Source organism: Xiphophorus couchianus, chromosome 17 (genome assembly GCF_001444195.1).
Source record: "Xiphophorus couchianus chromosome 17, X_couchianus-1.0, whole genome shotgun sequence".
NCBI lineage: Eukaryota > Metazoa > Chordata > Actinopteri > Cyprinodontiformes > Poeciliidae > Xiphophorus > Xiphophorus couchianus.
Genome location: NC_040244.1, coordinates 16,960,944 through 16,981,225, shown reverse-complemented (window position 1 = coordinate 16,981,225; position 20,282 = coordinate 16,960,944). Strand labels below are relative to the sequence as shown.

Below are 20,282 nucleotides of genomic sequence, written 5' to 3'. Positions count from 1 at the left end.
TCATTATATGGAACAATAAACATGCTAAGTGCTAAATAATAACATGCCAATTTACAGAGTTGCGGCAAAAGCAAATGAAGTGGCGTAACAGTGCTTGCCAACAACTGATGTTGTGTTTTCCACGATTGAGAATAGATTTAAATCCTTTTAAACATAATACAGATTGAATCATTTTCAATATATATGAAAATATAACCTGATATATTTCGTCCCCCCAATGGATAGTGTTGCTTTTGAAGGAACAGAACAAAAGTGCGCATGCTCACTGCACCTGTGCTGGACCATGGTCACTATATTTTACGCCACAGGTACACTTGAAGAGGCCAATCACACTCTGCGACTGTCCGCTACAGATTGACAAGCTCTGAAGCCCTGCCCCCTGCGTCACGCGCCTGACGTTGAGCTGCAGCCCCTTTTCCTTTCCAGTCTACAGATCTCCATTTTCTTATTTCCCGATAGCTAGAACCAGAAGACGAAAAGCGTTGCAAAATGAATGAAGAGTACGACGTTATCGTCCTGGGCACCGGGCTTACGGTGAGAAAGCGGAATATGACGTGGAACAGAGCGCAGGCTTGATTTGCAACCTGTTACTAGCGCAGTTGGTGGCTGACAGCTTGGCTTCGAGATAACTAGGCCCAGTTAGCTAAGTAGCTAGCTTAGCCGCTAAGGGGAGCGGCGGTGTAATGTAAAGTAATGGAAACCCGAAACCGAGCAGCTAAGGCGAACACTTAGCATCATGCTATGTGCTGTCAATGGAAAGATTAATCCAGTATCGCTAAACTTGCATTAGAAGAGTAGTTGACCTTTCAGCTAGTTAGTATTTATTCAGAATGTATTTCCTCTGACGTTATTTTAAACATAAACTTCACCAAATATCTGAAGTAGCTCAACGCTACTTTAGTTGAGCTTTCCTCTGCCAAGGCGAGATTAAAAGGCGGATAAGTCCGCTAGCGTTGGCTAGGCCACTTTGAGCAAACTAATTTCCCTTGATTTCGCTTCCTTCGCGAATCTTTCTGCATCTTGTTTGAATACAGAATTATTGATTCTGTGCCACTTTGCAGTCAGTCAGACTAGTTTCTGGATCACTAGATGAAATCATTCGTAAAAACCAAGCAACCTTTCAAACTCGATTTACAGACTTATCATCATAAACTTTTGCAGAAGTCCCTCATTCTTTACACTTAAAGTACTTTATTTAAGTGAAGTGTTTAAGTACTTTATTTTAGTGAAGTGTTTAAACTGCACACCCTTCCGTGTTTTAAGTTTGACACTTTTAAGAGGCGCACAGAGTCGCTGCCTCGGTTATTGTTGGGAGGTTTCCTGAGTATGTTGTGTTGTAACACTAAGGAAATCTTTCATAGTATTTCCAAAACCACATTCACCATTCCATTACTTTATGGAGAGCTTTAAAGTCCTAAAGGCCTCCTGACTTGCAGGCAGTTTTAATGGCTGAAGCATACCATAGAAACCCTGTGATGACTTTATTGCAGGCCAATAAGCAGCTCTATGCTATATATGAGTAGCGACATAACTTCTCATGCACTCTCTTCAACCTGCTGAACCTAACTGTAAAAGGAAATGCTAATATTTTTTTTTTTTATCTTCCTACGCTTTTTAAAAATACTCTTCCACATTAGTGTCACTGCAAAAACAAACCAAAAAAATCGTTACTGCTGAGGTATTTTTTTTATAGAACTTATGTATGAGTGTGAAACTCACTTGGGTGTGGTCTCAACAGGACTGGAACTGAAAGATCACTGCACATTTTCTGAAAGTCCGGGTCAATAAGAGCTTTCTACCAGTCAAAACACACGCAGACTAAAACTGTTGTTTGTATGAAGGGAGAGGGGTGTAGCTTCATAGGTTTCAGTTCCTGATTCAAATCAGTGACTTCACCAGCATCTACCACCTTCCTCTTTTTGGGTCAAACAGCTAATTTATGGCGTGTCACAGGTGTTATCAATATAGCTGGGGTCCTTAACTTCTGTTTTGTTTCAGTGTTTAAATTACTGGGCAGAATAACATGCACCTTATCTTGTGTGATGTGCAACACCAGCTGGAGAGAGAGAGAGCTTTCCTGGATGATCCAAATAAAAATGTGGGAATTATGAGATGACCTCTGATTTCTACATGTTAATGTCACTTACCTTGAACTGGTTTTCACTGAGCTGAGAGTCCATCTAGAGGCAGGAAAGAAGAGGCATTTATAGACCAGCAAAAGCAGGAAGTATTAGTTTTTATGCATTTAGTTATTATAAATAAATAGAAATGAGTAGTAATGACAAAGTCTGGATAAAATAAAGCCATAATAATCATTAACATTGACTAAAAATGTGGTCTAAATTTTTTTATTTTTGCAGGTTAGACCAGTCAGAACAATGTCTCCCAAACAGTTTAATTTACTGTTCTGTTATGTTTATTCAATTAATTAAATCCTACCTTATCCACTCAGCTAGTTGAAGATGATCTTTAAATTTGGATTGAATAATCTAGAACAAACACTTTTGTTTTTATTGTTATTCAAGCTTTGACTTGGTGCTAAAGTAAAATAATATGGCTGCACATAGTGATATTATTGTAGGATATTGTGATTATCAGCTGCATCTAAGCTGTTTTTCTGCTTATCCTTACCACCACTCTCCCTGGGCTTTTAATCTAGATCACTAAGGTCTTTAGGTACAGAAATAATCAGCAGTAAAGTCCAGCCAACTAGTTAAATATATTATTTGCTATATATTTATTATTTGATTGGTGTTTGCAAAGCAGCCAATCCAGGAGCGGTCTTTTTTCCTTTGACCATGGTTGTCTGTATCCCCAATAGTGGAGATGAGGAAGACCATGGAAATTAGCTACTGCAGTAGTGCTGATACAGTCTCCACTGCATGTATTAATGTGCATCAAGGTAAATTGTTTGTACAATTAAAATAGTTTGATTATAAGTGTTTTTAGAGGAGGTGTCAAGGATTTGTTGGTTTTAGCTCTTCACATTCAGTTGTGGCTCTTATACTGGGATCAAAGAAAGATACAGTGAGTAAAAAGTGACAATAAAAATGATGGCCAGAAAATGCAAGAGTATGGTTGGATTTACATATGTAGAGTTGCCATTTCTTATAGTGGCTGCAGCATGTTTCTGTGGAAAAATGATGCTTTTAAACAGGATGCATATGTATGAGATTCCCAAAAAATGGACTGAATCAGTCATCTTCACCGGTAAGAGTGATGTATGAAGTCGTTCCTCTGGGTCTGGGCCTCCCAGCCATCTGATGATTCTGTAGAAGGAGAACTCTACAAAATTCACTAAAAGGTATTGGCTGCCGTTAGGCCATGCTCACTTTTGATTAAATTAAAATTATTTGATTTCACGCAGAGGACAATTTTGGGTGAAGTTTGAGTTTTTGAATATGCTTAGGCCACCTGTTTGGGTTTTTGGGGTAGAAAAAATAAAATAAGAAGAATTAGTTTTATTCCAATGGACTTAGCAGTACTTTCATTGCTCGGTCCTAATAAATACTGCATATGTAGTCCATGATTTTTATTTTTTCCAAGTGTCCATTTCTTAGAAAGCTTTTGTCTTATTCAGACCACATATTGGGCTTGTTTGATTTTCATTTACATCAATGAGTCAATGCTTCAAGGCTTAATGGCTAAAATGGGCTAAGATGTGAACATGGACTTTGTGCTTCCAGTGAATTTTGTTAGCTTTGATGTTTGCATACTGTATGTGTGTTTTTCCTGTGTCAGCGTGGCATTTACTGTGATGAGCACTCTGTTCATGTTTGCTTTTATTCATGTGGCAGGCTGGATTCAACTGCAGATCACTGCAGAGGAAAGCTGGTTTTTCTTGATCTAAGCTATTTCAGAGCAGCAGACTAGTTTTCAGCAAAGGTGCAACCTGCCAGGAGACCTTCAATGTGTAGCAACAGGTGCAGGAGGGGCAGTCCTGCTTTAAACATTGTGCTATAATGCTGAAAGTGTCACTAGGGGTTGCAGGGTTTGAAATCGTAACATCTTAGCTAACGCAGACGGTATGTTTGTGAGACAAATGTTAGTTGTTACAGCTTTTTTCCCACCAGTTTTTAAAATAATTTAAATCCACAAATTGACCCGTCTTCTGTTTTGCTGCTGTTCAGTTGAGTCTTAAAGTTGTCCTGTTTCTACATGAGAAAGGTGTTTGCTGCTCTACTTCCTTCAGGGCAGCTTTTCCCTGACAAACAGGAAACATGCAGAGCCTGCCACTTTCTGTGTGATGATGATGATGATGATGCAGGAAGTTGTAGAAAGTGACCTCACGCTCAGTAGGAAACTTGTTTTAAGTCTCTGGTCACATGATGCACATTACACCCACTTAGTTCTGCAAACGTGCTTCTATAATCACATAAATTCCAGAATAAAGGAACATGCATACTTTCCTTCATTATGGAGCCTCTGTGAGCTTTATTGATACATTAGAATAAACCTTTATGAAGACATTTGACTTTTAGTTGTTTAATTGTGTGCTTTTATTTTGTTTTTCAGGAATGCATTTTATCAGGCATCATGTCAGTAAAGGGGAAGAAGGTTCTTCACATGGACCGCAACTCATACTACGGAGCTGATAGCGCTTCTATCACACCACTGGAAGATGTAAGTCGCCCTAAAACCAGTGTCAACCTCCCATTTGCAATTTAAATGTCATTTAAATGTCATTTAAATTGCAAATGATATTTTATATAATTAAGAATTGGCTTTTATTTCAATCATCCCTTCTGTGAGTTCTCCTGCAGAGTATTGAGACAGACAGTTCTTTGTCTTTGTCAGCATCGTTAGAGACGGTGTTGGTTTCAGAAGTCAGGCCTGTAAGCTGGGGGTCTCATTGGGTTCTGCTTCCTCCCTGCAGCTCTACCAGCGTTTCCACCTGCCTGGCACCCCTCCAGAGTCGATGGGAAAGGGACGGGACTGGAATGTGGACCTTGTCCCAAAGTTCCTCATGGCTAATGGTAACAGTTGTTCTGGGGCTGCAGCTAACGATTGTCTTAGCAATAGAGTATTCTATCAATTCTGATGATTACTCGATGAATCAGATAAAAAAAAAGGCACATTGTGCAGATTTAATGCTGGTGTGTTTGTAGGCCAGCTGGTCCGCATGCTGCTGATCACACAGGTGACTCGCTACCTGGATTTCAAGGTGATTGAAGGCAGTTATGTGTACAAGGGAGGGAAGATCTACAAAGTGCCCTCCACTGAGACTGAGGCCCTGGCATCCAGTAAGTAGTGCCTGTTCGGGATGTGATCTCTACTCTCATTAAAGCAGCTCCTTCACTCACAGCTCGTTCTCTTCTGCTAAAGGCCTGATGGGATTGTTTGAGAAGCGACGCTTCCGGAAGTTCTTGGTCTTTGTCGCCAACTTTGACGAGAACGACCCTAAAACCATGGAAGGCGTGGATCCCAAAAAGACCACAATGAGGGCCATTTTCCAGAAGTTTAGCTTGGGACAGGAAGTCATCGACTTCACCGGCCACTCCCTGGCGCTCTATCGCACAGACGAGTCAGTTCTGCCTCTGGTTAATATTTTCTGGTCTTCTATGCACTGTTCTGGAGACTTAACGTGTCGTCGTCCTCCCTCAGGTACCTGGATCAACCCTGCATGGACTCGATAAACAGAATAAAGCTTTACAGCGAGTCTCTGGCCAGATATGGCAAGAGCCCATACCTCTATCCTCTGTACGGCCTGGGAGAGCTGCCGCAGGGCTTCGCCAGGTACCACACTCCTTCTGGGTTCACTGTGTGTGTATGTATGTGTGTATTTGTGTATGTGGTGTGTATGTATGTAGGGAAACTGCAATTTAGAATGTGACATTGGGTTTTAGTCACGTTTTCTATTTGAGATTCTGCATAAATTATACAAAATTCGATTTCTGACTGTAATTGTGTTTTTCTTTTTGTTTTTCTTAAATTGCAATTTGCTTAATTCTTATATAATTAAGAATTGGCTTTTATTTCAATCATCCCTTCTGTGAGTTGATCTGAATCCTTCATGAATCTTGGGGCATCTTTATGAGTTTTAAGTTCACTCTGTTTGCAGTCTGTTATACATCAGCTATTCATTCCGTTAGTGAAACGAATCCAGATAATTGCAGAGGAGTGAGAGCAGAGGGAGCTTTCTCCTGCAGAGCAGAATTCATAGCTAGAGATGCCTTTTTCTGGCCAACATACATTTCTGATTTTCCTTAAAGTCTTGATAGCAATTTTGATTTTGACTTGGTTTTAATTAGTATTTTTTAACTGCTATGACACACAGCTTAGTGTGCTGTAAGCTCATAGATAGAAAAAGAATTTGGAATCTGATAGTAAAGATGGAATTACATAAACACCAGTATGTCTTATCTTCACTAAGTCTAAAGTGTAACACACTACACGCATTTATATACCTAAATGACAAGAGTTTTTAGTTTTGTTGCATTTAATGACCAACTAGGGGGGGAAAAAACATTTTCAGTATTCAGCACTGGTCTGCTGATGTCACATCAGAGCTGAAAATTATTTCCCATTTCTGGCCGATTGATTGGTGCATCTCTAACTTTCCTGTTTGTACCAAGTAGCACAACAATCATAAGACAGTTCTGTCATGGCTGTAATGCCCCGCCCCTCTTTAAGCTGCCTTTGCCCTCATAAAGCCCGATTGGAACTAGCTATTGCCAGTGCAAGTGTGATTTTTTTCAGAAGCAAATGACTTCTTGAAACTTGATGCAGTCACATAGTGTGTGAAATTGTGAAACAAATGGCATCGTGTGACGTCTGTCAAAAACAATCAACCTCTGTTGATTTAAATTCCTACAGCCTCATCACAGGCGTGCTGCCATGACGATTTAACCAGTGATTCGGCGCATCAGCTGAGGCCTGCAGATGTTTCTCTGACATCAAAGATACACCAGTCACTTGAATGACTTTATTGTTCAGACCTCTACTGGTTGCACTCTGGTTGACTTTCTTTGTGTTTCAGCACTTTCAGTCGGAGAGGTAAAAGAAAATAACATGAAACCTAACTGAGCTCTTGAGTAGGAGAGCTTTGTCAATGAGCTCATGCAAGCAGTGTGGCTTGGTGCGCTCATTGTCACACCTAGTTCAGTGCATCAACTATAAACTGAGTTTGAGAGGTGAAAGTAGACGAGCGACCACATAGGGACAGAAATGGCTCATGACGTGATCTGGTTTTACTTAGGCTAATAAAATCAATAGTAGTATCTGTAACCATGACCACCTTCTATTACTACATATAGCCATCTTATTGGAGTTGAGGGGCTGGTCTCGATGGCGGGGTCCTAATTGTCTATGAAACACTGACTATCATAAAGTAATGTCAGTGTTACTTCACTGACATGACGAAGAGAAAAATGCTTCTTCCTTAAGGCAATAAAAGAAGAGCTAAAAAATGTTTGTTAGCCCTGCTGGCAGAATGTCAGTGAAAGCTTTTGTGAAACTTTAATTTGTGTTGCAGTGTTTCTTGTTTGGTTCTATCACAGGTTGAGTGCCATCTTTGGTGGGACGTACATGTTGAACAAGCCCATAGAGGAGATCGTGATGGAGAACGGGAAGGTGGTGGGAGTCAAGTCTGAGGGAGAGGTGAGCTCACAGTTATCAATATCATAGTCTTTACTCACAGTGACTTCAGCCTAAACACTGTTGGGCAGAGAAATGGAATAAAAGTATTTATGTTATATAAAAATCTTAACCTTAGTTAGGAATTCTTCTACTATTTATGTTTTCTCGTCCTGCTTTTCTTTTCATAAAACCAACATTTGTCATTTTCCCATGGAATGACATTAATGCAGAATTATTAACTATGTTTTCTTAAATACATCAGTTCACTCATGTCTGATTTGGAACCACCACCTGCTTGGACTCGTAGAGTGTGGAGAGTTGTTATAGTTACACATGACACTTAACAGCTCAATGGTTTATGTAATAAAAACAAAAAAACCTGCACTGTTTATAAAGCATATTTGTATTCATTCAAATATGCTTCAACACTAAATGTAACACTTATGTTTTGAATATCTTGCCTGAGAACATGAGGAATGCTTCTGGGTGACAAAGTAAACAAGCTTGTGACGCAGATGTTCAGTGAGTCCGCTTTATTTTATTTGTAGAAAAACTTCTACTCAGATATGTGGTGGACATTACTTACAATTAACAAAAAAAAATGTATCAAACAAGATATTAGAAATATTTAGCATATATTTTTTGCTATTTTGCTAACAATAGCAGGGAAAAAAATGTCATCTGCTTGTCAGTTTTCCAAAAACATAAAAAATGATTAGTGTGTCTCTGATTATGGTAATGCTTTCTTGAAAAAAGTGCAGGACTGTCAGCATGTTGGAGAAAACAGCCATGCGGAAAATGGGCCTGTTCTGTTGGCTAGCTGATTAATATTAATACAGCATTAAAAGCAATAGTTGGCAGCAGTCAAACCCACAACTAGGTGCAGCTCAAACGTCTTGGATCCATTAATTCTGACTGCAACTGTTCAGTCAGTGCAGATGTCTTAAAACTTGGAATAAAATTAAGCGCCACTACAAACTTTATATTTTCAAACCTACATTTTTATTTCTAAAATCCAGCTGCTCTTTTTATTAATTTTCTCTCCACCTCCCAGATTGCAAGGTGCAAACAGCTGATCTGCGACCCCAGCTACGTCATGGATCGTGTGAAGAAAGTTGGCCAGGTGATCAGAGTCATCTGCATCCTGAGTCATCCCATCGCCAACACCGGTGACATCAACTCTTGCCAGATCATCATCCCACAGAATCAGGTTAACAGGAAGCACGGTGAGTTCAAATGTGAAGAGGAAAGACTTACTTAGATTAAAACAGAAATGCAGGAAATATTTAATTTCCACAGTGAAACTGTCAAACGTTAACTTCCGATTTTCTCTTTACAGACATCTACGTTTGTATGATCTCTTTTGCTCACAACGTGGCCGCAGCGGGTAAATACATCGCAATCGCCAGCACCACAGTGGAGACGAACGAACCCGAGAAAGAAATTAAGCCGGCCATGGACCTCCTGGAGCCCATTGAGCAGAAGTTTGTCAGCATCAGTGATCTGTATGAACCCACTGACATGGGCACTGAAAGCCAGGTAGGCTCAGTATTGTGAATCTACTGCTGAAGACTCTTCTTCCCATTGTGGTCCTGGAAAAACAGGCGACAATTAAAAACACTGTGTTGGTATGAGATAAGGTATTGTTTTAAGTAGGAGAGGTTAAAGCTGTTGAGGCTTTTATTTGGTAGAACAGAAGCCAGAGCAGGACTAGTCTGTTATAGCTTTCTAGTCCGCAAGTGTGCAGTTGCAGCATTGATCCAGCATCACCTTGTGAGAGTGTATTCCAAATTGTGTTTCCCTAGTAGGAACATGGCTTGAGGGGTAGGGGGAGAAGCAGGCAGGCAGATTGATGACAGGCAGGGTGATTGATGACCTATGGATACTTGCATGTGAAACTGATCTCATCCACCAATCTTTTCTCCCACCTCAAAGGTCTGAGAGAGTGCTGTGTTCAATAGTCTGCCTACTGCTGTCAACTTTGCAATTTTTTTGCTATATTTGTTGCAGAAACAAATCGGTGTAGGCCAAAATGAGTCAGGATTTTTAAATACTGTGATTGTACAGAAAACCACAACGATGCACCCCTACTTTCTAACAGCAATAATAGTTACTCCTCTTGCTACTTGGAGGAGAACAAGCTGTGGCCATTATAGCAAAATTCTGCACTTTTTAAAAATCATTGATATCCTTGCCTGTTTTGCAAGTTGCAATTGTTTTTTTGTTTGCTGGCGGGAAAATGCTTTCGTCTGCATTCAAGCGCACCTGACTCAGCGCGTGAGCGTCTGTAACAGAGTAGAAGTGTGTGTTTGTATCCAGTTTTGTCTACATTAGCTTTGGTGCGTTGTTGCGTGCACTGTTGCACTCAGTTCAATGTGTCAAGTAGCCAAGCGACCACATAGGGACAGAAATCAATAACATTAACTGTGAACACCTACAATGACTGTCATGATCTTCTCTGCTGTGGGAGTCCCCATTCTGTCTGTTTACGTTACCATGCTTCAGTAAAAATTGTAGTTTGAGATTTTATTAGCATTTTATTCAGACACACCACTCTGATCATCACCTGCAAAATACAGAACTTGCATCATAGACAAGATTACCACAAAGGAAAAGAAACACAAATGTTTGGGTCCCCCGGTGGGTTGGCTGCTCAGTCAGCTCAATCTTATTGGTCATCAATCTACCACTACAGCTCCAGAAAGTCTTTGAAAACATTGCTCTGATCTCCTGGCTGTGGTTTTCCTCATTGCTGTTTTTGTGGCAGAACCTAAATGACCTCCAGCTAGCGTTGGACTGTTTCCCTATTTCTGTATTTTTAATGTCTGCTTAAATCCAGTGCACACACTCCGAAATTTGTTTTTTTGGAAATACCTGTCAGTAGGCCTGCTGCAATAAATATTAAATCAAACTCAATTTCTATTTGAATGATTTATTTATTTTTTTTCTCCCAAAAACTGGATGACTGAAGTCTTCAGTCTGGTACTTTGGTTTTAACTAGACCTTTTTTCAAAGGACAATTTTGTTTAGAGAGATTCTCTAATTCATTTTATTTATTTCTGTTTTATTTATTTTGCATATTAATAATGTCTTCCAGTTCCAGTGTTAAATATTCATTAGAATTTAAAGTTTATTGATCTCAGGGAATGTATTATTGCATTATTATGCCATTACCATTATTTTAATTGAAAATGGTCTCAAAACAACAATATTATAGTTTATCACAATAACTTAAAATATAAGAATATGTTCAAGTGTGAATTAGACATTCAATTTTCTTGAAACAAACCATCTGTTTTATTGTAGATTTAGTTTATTGCATTAAGGCATTTTGTTCTCATAACCTCTCTGGGCTCAGACAGAAATATTTATCGTCTCATCCTTTTGTCCCTCCCAGATCTTCATCTCCCGCTCTTATGATGCCACGACTCACTTCGAGACCACCTGTGCTGACATCAAGGATATCTACAAGCGAATGACTGGTTCAGACTTTGACTTTGCTGAAATGGAGCGCAAAAAGCAGGACATCTTTGGCGACGCCGCAGAGTAGAGGCGACACATCCACAGTACTCCAGATTATCAAAGATGGCAATTACGGAATTCTTAAAAAACAAAACAAATAGATAAACTACAGAAATATGTATTCATGGGTGGGCTAACCAGATATCCAGGTATACGGTTTGCCCTAAGTGGAAGTTTATGATCTATAGAAAGATATGAAATAGTGTTGTTGGATAGGGTTCAGAAAGGGAGCATTGCTTTTTCAGATCTCATTCAGGTGGATGTTGCACTAAATACAGTTTATGCCTATTAGTCAGTACTTTATACTATTGTGAGTCATCATGTTTAGATGAAGCATAATCCAAAGACCCTAAATCAAAAAGAGAATTGATCAGTATCTTAAAAAATGAATTCTGGGGTGGGTGGGGTCCAAGTTTTTTTTTTTGTTGTCATTATTGAGGTTCTAAAAGATGTACAATATCTCCAACACCACGTTGTTTCTGCAGGTGTTTGTTTTCCATGTCTGACTGAAAGAGAGGTGGCTTTGTCCTTTTTGTATTAAATCTTGTGAGCAACTTTGTTCTTTGCAGGGTGTCGTAATTTCAGCAAATAAAGACCTGCGAAAGACGGGGTCTCACTTCTGACACACTGCCAAGACAGTATGCTTTACTGTAAACAAAGTCACGCTGATGACCATACTCAAGAAGAAACTACCAACAGCTGGAGTTCCTAGAAAGCAGCAGACATTTGGATCTATGCCTGGTAAAACGATCCAAACATTGATGCCGGATGGCAAATATGGTTCACTGTAATTACTTAAGAAGGACCAAATGTATACTGCTGCAGTATTGAACTGATGAGAGCCTGGTCTGTGTTTTGAACAACTGTAAAAGAAAAACACTTGGCCTGGGCTCAAATGATTTCTGTACTGCAAAGTAAAAAAAAATAAAACAAATGACTTGTATTTGTTCATTTTTATGGAAATATATATTTTTAGTTTGAGTTTTTTTAAGTGTTCTAACACAGGAGGATTATTATCAAGTGTTCCAACTAGGACTGAAAGGATTTACCTGATTAACGGTGATGAGTTGGTTATTGAAATAATCGTCAACTAGTTTAGCATTTGATCAATTATTAACTGGAGTATACAAACGCCGAAGTAACTAAGCCAAAATTACTGTACATGTAACACAGAAACATGCATGCATACCTTTTGCTATCCAATTATTAATCCAAAAAGTAGCTAACTGATCAGCCCTACTCTGTCTTACATGGAGCAGAAAGGGCTCAGATTTTCACATGTTAATTTTTTTTTTTTAGCTGCAGATGCAATCCAAATCCAGTGTTTCTCCTACTTCTTAGCTGAAACCTGGCGCAAGGAAAGTGTCAGAATGACGTGTCCTCTCCAGGGTGAATATGGTGATCACACCGCGACTAGATCCTTTGATTCCCGGATTATGTTTTCGACCTTTACTGTTTTTCGTCACAGTCAATTGATCTCAATGACATTTTAGCCCGCACGTCATTCATATGACACAACGAGGACTTACAGTATTTTTCTGTTGTACTTCGACTTAATGCCAACTGGAATGTTACTGTAGCACAGGCATGTCCAAAGTCCGGCCCGGGGGCCAATCACATTATAAAAGCTTTGGTTTTATAATGTATTATTTATGGCCCGCCTGCACTGTGAAACAGAATAAATAAATCATAAAACTTGAAACTGTAATTCCTCCTTTCACCAAATGGTGGCAGCACCACTTTAATACTATCAGTCTCTGCCTCCGTGCAGCGAACCGCTCTCCACTCATTTCTGCCATGGCCACTGCAAAGAAAACGAGTTTACAGTGAGGGCAGCCGCTTTCAAGAGAGATGGGAATTACAATACTTCTTCACTGAAAATCAAGGCAATTGTGCTTGTCTAATTTGTGAGATTGTTGCCTTGTTTAAGGATTTCAACGTAAAGAGACACTATCAGACTAAACATGCTAACACATACAACAAGCTAACAGGAAGTGACCGTGCTGAAAAAGTGAAGCAGCTCCAAGCTGCACTGGCATCACAACAGCGATTTCTTTGGGCCTGTGAGTCAAAAGAAAATACCACCAAAGCAAGTTACGATGTTAATGTTAATAGCTAAACATGGCAAACCTTTTACTGAAGATACATTTATCAAAACTGTGTTATGAAAATGGTGGAGAACATTTTGCCCTGAGAAGAAGCAAGAATTTGCGAATGTTTGCCTGGCAGTAACAGTGTGGCACTGAGAGTTGAGGACATAAAACTGAGTGTTTTGAACGGCAACGTCTGTCACTATCAGCAGTGAAAAGCCAAAAGAACATTTATGCACTTGGATTTATGGCACTTATTTTTATTAAACTCTTGAGTAAGATTTGGTTATGAACCTGTAGATGTGATACAAACTATTACTTTCTGAAAGATATTGTAAATGACAAGAGCAAAATTCACTTGTTTTAAAATTTAATAACAGACAATTTTGTATTACTTATAACTCCTGTTTAAAATTTTCTTGAGGCAAAGATTTTTAAACTCATGTAAATTTAAGGTATTTTATACAGTTTGTTCAATGTTATCTGACTCTCCAGATATGAAAGAAAAGTAGAATTTCTGCTTTTAGAGTTGCCTGAGTGGCTTATATTTGGTTATTTTGTCATTTGAAAAATAAAGATAATTGTGACAATGAAAATTGTTTTATAACAGTGTGTATTTGCATGACACTTTTGTGGTTAAAAAATGTCCGAACAAACTATTGGCCCCCAGGCATCTTGACTTTATCAAATCTGGCCCTCTTTGCAAAAAGTTTGGACACCCCTGCTGTAGCAGCACTGATGATTTACAGCAGGGGGCGCCGTTGAGGAGAGTGAATGTTCTTCCCCTTCATAGAGTGGCGCATGTCTACTTGTCGGACAGGACATTAGGGTTCAATTCCCAGCAGGTGTTCTCGATAAAAGATATTCTTTTTATCTTCTATATTATTGGTATCAAGCACAAATAGCTTAGTTATGGTAAAATTTCTAATTCCATTAACGACAAATGCGCATTTTTCCCCCGTTGCCATGATGAATAGCGTTATTTCCGTCCCATTGATGACGGTTTCTCGCGCTCAAGCTTAACATCTCATGTAACTTGACTCAGAATCGAGTTACTTAGTTGATATTCTGAAACCAAAAACCCGGAGTATTAGAGCTGGGTAGGTCTATTCAGAGTACCTTCTACTCAGAGCTTGTTAACCCTGCTTTCTGAAACGGGGCCCGGGGCATATTGTTGTTTTTATACAGTGGACAGCAATGGTCCTAGAAAACTACCTAGAGTAAAGGTAGTTTTCTAGGACCATTGCTGAGTAGAGAATTACGCTAGCACCTAGCTAGCTAGACAGTAACTACCTGCGGACTACACTTCCCACATTTCCCTGCTGGACCGTCATCTCCCAAAACGTTGCTGTGCGAGTTCTGGTCGGATTGATTTAGCCATCCGGATCATCATGGAGGTGACTGCGGCGCGTCGCTCGTTTCTTTGCGACATTGGTGAGCAAAACTGTTTATGAGCGGAAAACTGCGGCATGTTTAACAGTGGCGCGATTCATACAGGCTAAAAGTGGACAGAGCAAGTCAGGTTCAAGTGCTGCAAATCTGGACCTACACAAACGCAGTAAAAATGTTTTATTTTCCACATGGGTTTGAATATCTCTCTCAAAATAAAATTTTGTCAGAAAATGTGCTACATAAGACCAACAAAATGAATTTTCAATACATATATTTTATGCCACCGTCCACACAGTCATACGAAATACTGCTGAGTTGACAGCTGTCAAATCCTGTTTTTGAAAAACATATCCAGGTGTGATGCGCTTCTTTATGACTCCAGCCACTTAATGAAATGTGATTTATATCACTTAACTGTACCCAGTAACTGCATTTAATCATATATTTTAAATTTCTTGATATTTATTGATACTTTCATTGAACAAACAGTGGAGATAATTGTAAAAATAACAATCCTGACAATACAGTTTTTTTCTTTTTGATATCACAATTAGGAATTTATCATGACAACAATAAATCAAAATTCTTATCAAGATGAGTGAGAAGCTTCTCACAGTTAATGATAAATGGCCTATCTGTGGTATTATTTGGGTCCAGTGTACTGTCAGGTTGTCCTGTGTGTTACTCTGCTGGTGTGTGCGTCAGGTTCCTGGGCAGACCGTACGGTGTTGCATGAAGCCGCGTCCCAGGGCCGGGCCCTCCAGTTGAAGCAGCTCATAGAGAGCGGAGCCTCTGTCAACACCGTGACCACGGATAACATCACACCGCTCCACGAAGCCTGCATTCAGGCCCGTCCCAACTGCGCCCGCCTCCTGCTGGAGGCCGGAGCTCAGGTGAGTTCAGGCTCAGCAGCACCAAAGATGCAGAGGTGGGGGTGAGACGGCGCTTGGTGTGTGTGTGGCTGTTCCAGGTAGACATCCGGACCATCCATGGCAGCACGCCTCTCTGCAACGCCTGTGCTGCTGGCAGCCTGGAGTGTGCCCTGCTGCTCTTAGAGTATGGTGCCTCAGTGAACCCATCGCTCACGGCTCTGACTGCATCTCCGCTCCATGAGGCCTGCATCCAGGGTGCGCCCTCTGGGAACAGACCGGGAGAACTAACGTGTTCATTCAGTAACGTTCCAGTCTCCTCCCAGGTAATGCTGAGGTGGTGAAGCTGATGATAACCAGCGGCGCCAAGCTGGAAGCCTTCGATGTCCACTTCGGTCCTCCGCTTCACATAGCGTGTGTTAAAGGTCAAGTGGAGTGTGTCAAGGTGCTGCTGAAAGCAGGTTGTTAACCAAGTCCAGGCCAGCGCCTTACAACAGATGCATGAATCAGCTGCAACCACAAACTTCACTCATCTTTATCGAGGTTGTATGTGATCCACCATAACAATGTAGTGTAGAAAAGTGAATTGGAAGGCATGTAATATATAGTACTCAATTATTTTTTGTAAATACAAGTAAAAAAGTAGCATTTAGTTTCCATTGAATGCAACTGCACCTTCTTTGTTCTGCTATCCAGGATTTCTCACTCCAAACAACCAACTGAGTCTAGTCTGTTAGTTTTAATAATTAGCATGAGCCTTGAGATGAAATGCTGATAGTTGAAACCGAAGAGATTACCTTCAACTGTAAAGTGAATGGAAAATAAACAGCTTTTATCTCTTTTCTGCATAAAACACCTAAGTGTGCCTCTAAAATCATTCAGTGCACATCTTTTATTCACCCTCAAATAAAGGCATGTTACATTATGTCAAAAACTGCATCAGTCATTGCAACGTTCTCAAAAACAAAGTCATCTCCATTTGTGAACACATTAAACATAGTATTAATACTTTTTCATGATTGTAAATAATGTGAGCTCATTAATTCCAGGATTTGAATAGGTTGGTTTTCATCCTTTGTGCAGGTGCCAATGTGAATTCAGTGAATTTTCATGAGACGGCTTTGCACCACGCCGCTCGATCCCACATGGTGGACATGATCGAGCTGTTGGTGGAATTTGGAGCCAACGTGTACGCCAGTGACAATCTCGGAAAGAAGCCATTCGACTACACGATGCCGGCCTCTCCCTCTTACGCCTGCCTCCAGTTTTATGAAAGTAATTTCAACTGAATTCTGCCAGAAGCACCAGCAGGCTCGATTGGCTACAGTCTGCTGAAAAACTAAAAAGTGGATTAACAGAGACGTCGTCTTCCTGACAGGTAATCCTCTGAACCTTCAGCAGCTCTGCAGGATTGTGTTGAGGAGGATGCTGAGTACCAACGCCTCAGAGGTCATGGACCAGCTGAACATCTCTCGACGCATCTACGACTACCTCCAGTTCTCTGACAACTGCTGAATCTCTCCTACCCACTGAAAGACTTAAAAAGAAATTGTCTTAAATAACTGTATTGTGTTATGTACATTTATTGGGATTCTTGTTAAAGACGTGTGACAAAAGAAACTTAATATAAATGCACCATTTATATCAATATTTCTCTCTCTAGAAACATTTTTAAAAACTCAAAATTTTAATCAAATTTATTCATTGGGTGAGACAATTAAAAAAAATGTTCTGAAGGCTTTTTGTGATTTTTTAATTCCCTTTTCTAGGTGGGTGCAGGGAGTTTCTAGGAACTTAGAAATGTGACGTAAACACTTTTTTTTAAAGATGTCTCATTAGATCAGTTTTAAATATTACTTAATTTTAAGTACTTAATGTATACAAAAGACTTCATCTCAATATGAAGAAGTAGCAATGACAACATGTTTGCTCTCTTTATTTAAATGATGGCTGCAGAAGGATAATTATGGAAGCCCGTTTCCGCCACTCTGTAAAAAAAAAAAAAAAAAATTATCTCATTTTGAGATAGTATCTCATTATAATGAGATAATTTTTTTTTTTTTTACAGAGTGGCGGAAACGGGCTTCCATAGATAATCACGTGACTGTGAAGACTAAGGAGGATATACTTTGTCCTGACAGAGACTACTCTATTATTTATCATTTTTAATTTACAGAGTGGAACTGGGAAAACTTAGCACAGCCATGAAAACGTGAAAGCCTATTTTTACTCTCAAACTGCAACTACCACTTAAGTTGATGTTATGAGGAACTCACATCATCATTGAAATATAAAGTTTGGAAAGTTACGGAAGAGAATTAGGGCCTCTGAAAAAAATAAAGAATTCTGACTTTAATCTATTTTTTTCAGTGATTCTATTCCTCTTCCGTATAGTTTTGACATGTGTACATCAAATTTTTATAATGTTGCTTAATGTGTCCTTATTATTTAGTATCTCCTTTAACTAATAGTGATGTACAAGTGTTATTTATAATGTACGCTTTATTTTGAGTGTAATGTGCTTATTTGATACCATAGCAAATATAGTATCAATATTTTTGGATGATTTTTTAGGCAAACCAGAGCACCTGGAGAAAACCCACATATGCATAGTTACCACATGCAAACATCACAACAATTCCCACATGAGGTTTGAACCCTGGACTGCATGGATGCTGCTGTGCTAATTACTATGCAAGAAGCGTTGAATGACATATTGCTAAAAATAATGTGCAATCACAATACAGGAAAATATTTTGAGACTCATTTGTTTAATCTACAAGGAAGACCTGTGAAATACATAATCATTAACAACATAAAAACAATAATAATACAATCTACTAAGCACAATCAATCTAATCCAATCTAATCTAATCTGAACTGTCAGTATGTGAAATTACTCATTGTTTAGTTTTATGTACGTTCAAGTAATTTAGACCAGGGACTTATTTTGCCTGGTTTGTTAAGTTGCAGGCCCAAATTCCATCCATCCCCCCTTCCCACATGTTCCACGCATGTTTCCTCTTCTGGCTGAGCCCAGCCAGGGCTGGAAAATATATCTCCTACCTCAAGCGTTAAAGTTAATCTGATCCAGTCTCTCTCCAGATCGTTTTCCCTGGCTTGTTTCTGGGTTTTACATGCGCTGCCCACCATCTGTCTGTCTCTGTTGTACCACTAATCTGAATGGTCTCGCTCTTCAGATGTGTTGTCCTCTTCTGAAGTGGATTCTTGATGTCTCAGCCTTTGGAAGTCTTAACAGTCTGACTCTTTCGAACTTGTGTCGTGTGAATCTGTTAAGTTGTCTTCAGATGTCATGTCTTCCAAAGGACTTTCCTCTAGCTCTTTATCACTTGTCTTGTCCTCTGACTTTGCAAAGTCCTCCTGTTTCCCTTTCATTTCCAGCTTTTGGAGGTTTGGAGAGCCTGACTCTTTAACAGTTGTGTTGTGTGAATCTGTTAAGTCATCTTCAAATCTTGTGTCTTCCAAAGTCCTGTCTTCTAACTCTTTATCATGTATCTTGTCAACTGACTCTGAAAAATCCTCCTGTTTTTCATTTCCTCTCAGGGTTGAAAGGTCTGGACAGTCTGACTTTTTCACAGTTGTGTTGTATGAATTTGTTAAGTTATCTTCAGATGTTGTGTTTTCCAAAGTCCTATATTTTATCGCTGTATCACACATCTTATCCTCTGACTCTGAAAAATCTTCTTGTTTCCCATTTCCTCTCAGCCATTGGAGGTCTTGAGGGTCTGACTCTTTCACAGTTGGGTTGCGTGAATCTGTTGAATTATCTTGAGTTGTATTTTCCAGAGTTCTATCTTCAAACTCTTTTTCACATGTCTTGTCCACCGACTCTGAAAAATCTAATTGCTTCTCATTTTCTCTCTGCCCTTGCAGGTTTTGAGGGTCTGAGTCTTTCACAGTTGCATTGCATGATTCTGTTAAGTTATTTTCAGATGTTGTGTTTTCCATTGTCCTTTCTTCTAACTCTTTATCACTTGCTTTGTTCACTGACTCTGAAAAGTCTTCTTGTTTCTTGTTTTTTCTCAACCCTTGGAGGTCTTGAGAGTGTGACTCTTTCACAGTCACAGTCTTGCATAAATCTGTTGAGTCATCTTCAGATGTTGTGTCTTTGAACTCATCACTTGTTTCATCCTCCGACTCTGAAATCTTCTCTACTTTCTGGTTTTCTCTCTGCCTTTGGAGGTCTTGAGGAAATGACTCATTTATAGCTGTGCTGTATGATTCTATTAAGTCATCTTCAGACGTTGTATCTTCCGAAGTACTGTCTTCTGACTCTTCGTCACTTGTCTCGTTCTCTGACTCTGAAATATTAACTTGTTTCTTGTTTATTCTTACCCTTTGGTGGTCTCGAGGGTCTGGCTCATTCACAGTTGTGTTGTTTAAACCTGATAAGTCATCTTCAGTTGTCGTTTCTTCTAAAGAGCTGTCTTCCAACTCATCACTTGCCTCATCCTCTGACTCTGAAAAATCATTTTGTTCCTGGTTTTCTCGAGTAGGAGGCACACATTCCCCTTCAGATAATATTGAATCCAACGAAATTTGTTTCCATTCTCCTGTTAAGTTACAACGGTCTTTGGTAAGCTTCTGATCTTTTGCTGGACGAATTTTATCTTGTATATTCACAGCAATAGAAGACTGAATATTTCCAAGAATGTTCTCAATGTCTAGTTGGAAGGAAACAAATTCCTTCTTGAGATCATTGAGTTTACGTACAAGGGAAGTTAAGCGTTTTGCCATGTTGTCTTTGTCCTTTTTCTTTGATTTGGTCCCAAGTTTTATCGTTGATTTTAAATCCTCTATTTTGTATAGG

General features: G+C 39.5%; 2 protein-coding genes across 2 annotated transcripts; both read left to right on the top strand.

Moving 5' to 3' along the window:
- Window positions 1-378: 378 nt before the first annotated feature.
- Window positions 379-12,043, top strand: gdi2 (GDP dissociation inhibitor 2). The gene is made up of 10 exons (XM_028043534.1): window positions 379-534; window positions 4,516-4,623; window positions 4,877-4,976; window positions 5,109-5,243; window positions 5,326-5,524; window positions 5,605-5,736; window positions 7,500-7,599; window positions 8,633-8,804; window positions 8,918-9,117; window positions 10,976-12,043. The coding sequence occupies exons 1-10, from the start codon at window positions 490-492 to the stop codon at window positions 11,126-11,128; spliced, it is 1,344 nt and encodes a 447-aa protein (XP_027899335.1). The 5' UTR covers window positions 379-489; the 3' UTR covers window positions 11,129-12,043.
- A 2,149-nt stretch (window positions 12,044-14,192) lies between these two features.
- On the top strand, window positions 14,193-17,190 carry asb13a.1 (ankyrin repeat and SOCS box containing 13a, tandem duplicate 1). The gene is made up of 6 exons (XM_028043537.1): window positions 14,193-14,624; window positions 15,288-15,475; window positions 15,553-15,709; window positions 15,778-15,912; window positions 16,535-16,726; window positions 16,830-17,190. Exons 1-6 carry the CDS (start codon window positions 14,582-14,584, stop codon window positions 16,964-16,966), a joined length of 852 nt encoding a protein of 283 aa, XP_027899338.1. The 5' UTR covers window positions 14,193-14,581; the 3' UTR covers window positions 16,967-17,190.
- The last annotated feature ends 3,092 nt before the right edge of the window (window positions 17,191-20,282 follow it).

Excerpts from the sequence above, each read along its gene's own strand:
- gdi2 (XM_028043534.1), top strand. The coding sequence starts at position 490 with ATGAATGAAGAGTACGACGTTATCGTCCTGGGCACCGGGCTTACG. Across the intron at positions 4,977-5,108 it reads AAAGTTCCTCATGGCTAATG|GCCAGCTGGTCCGCATGCTG; the intron begins GTAACAGTTGTT and ends GTGTGTTTGTAG. Across the intron at positions 5,737-7,499 it reads CTGCCGCAGGGCTTCGCCAG|GTTGAGTGCCATCTTTGGTG; the intron begins GTACCACACTCC and ends GTTCTATCACAG.
- asb13a.1 (XM_028043537.1), top strand. The coding sequence starts at position 14,582 with ATGGAGGTGACTGCGGCGCGTCGCTCGTTTCTTTGCGACATTG. Across the intron at positions 15,710-15,777 it reads CCATGAGGCCTGCATCCAGG|GTAATGCTGAGGTGGTGAAG; the intron begins GTGCGCCCTCTG and ends GTCTCCTCCCAG. Across the intron at positions 16,727-16,829 it reads CTGCCTCCAGTTTTATGAAA|GTAATCCTCTGAACCTTCAG; the intron begins GTAATTTCAACT and ends TCTTCCTGACAG.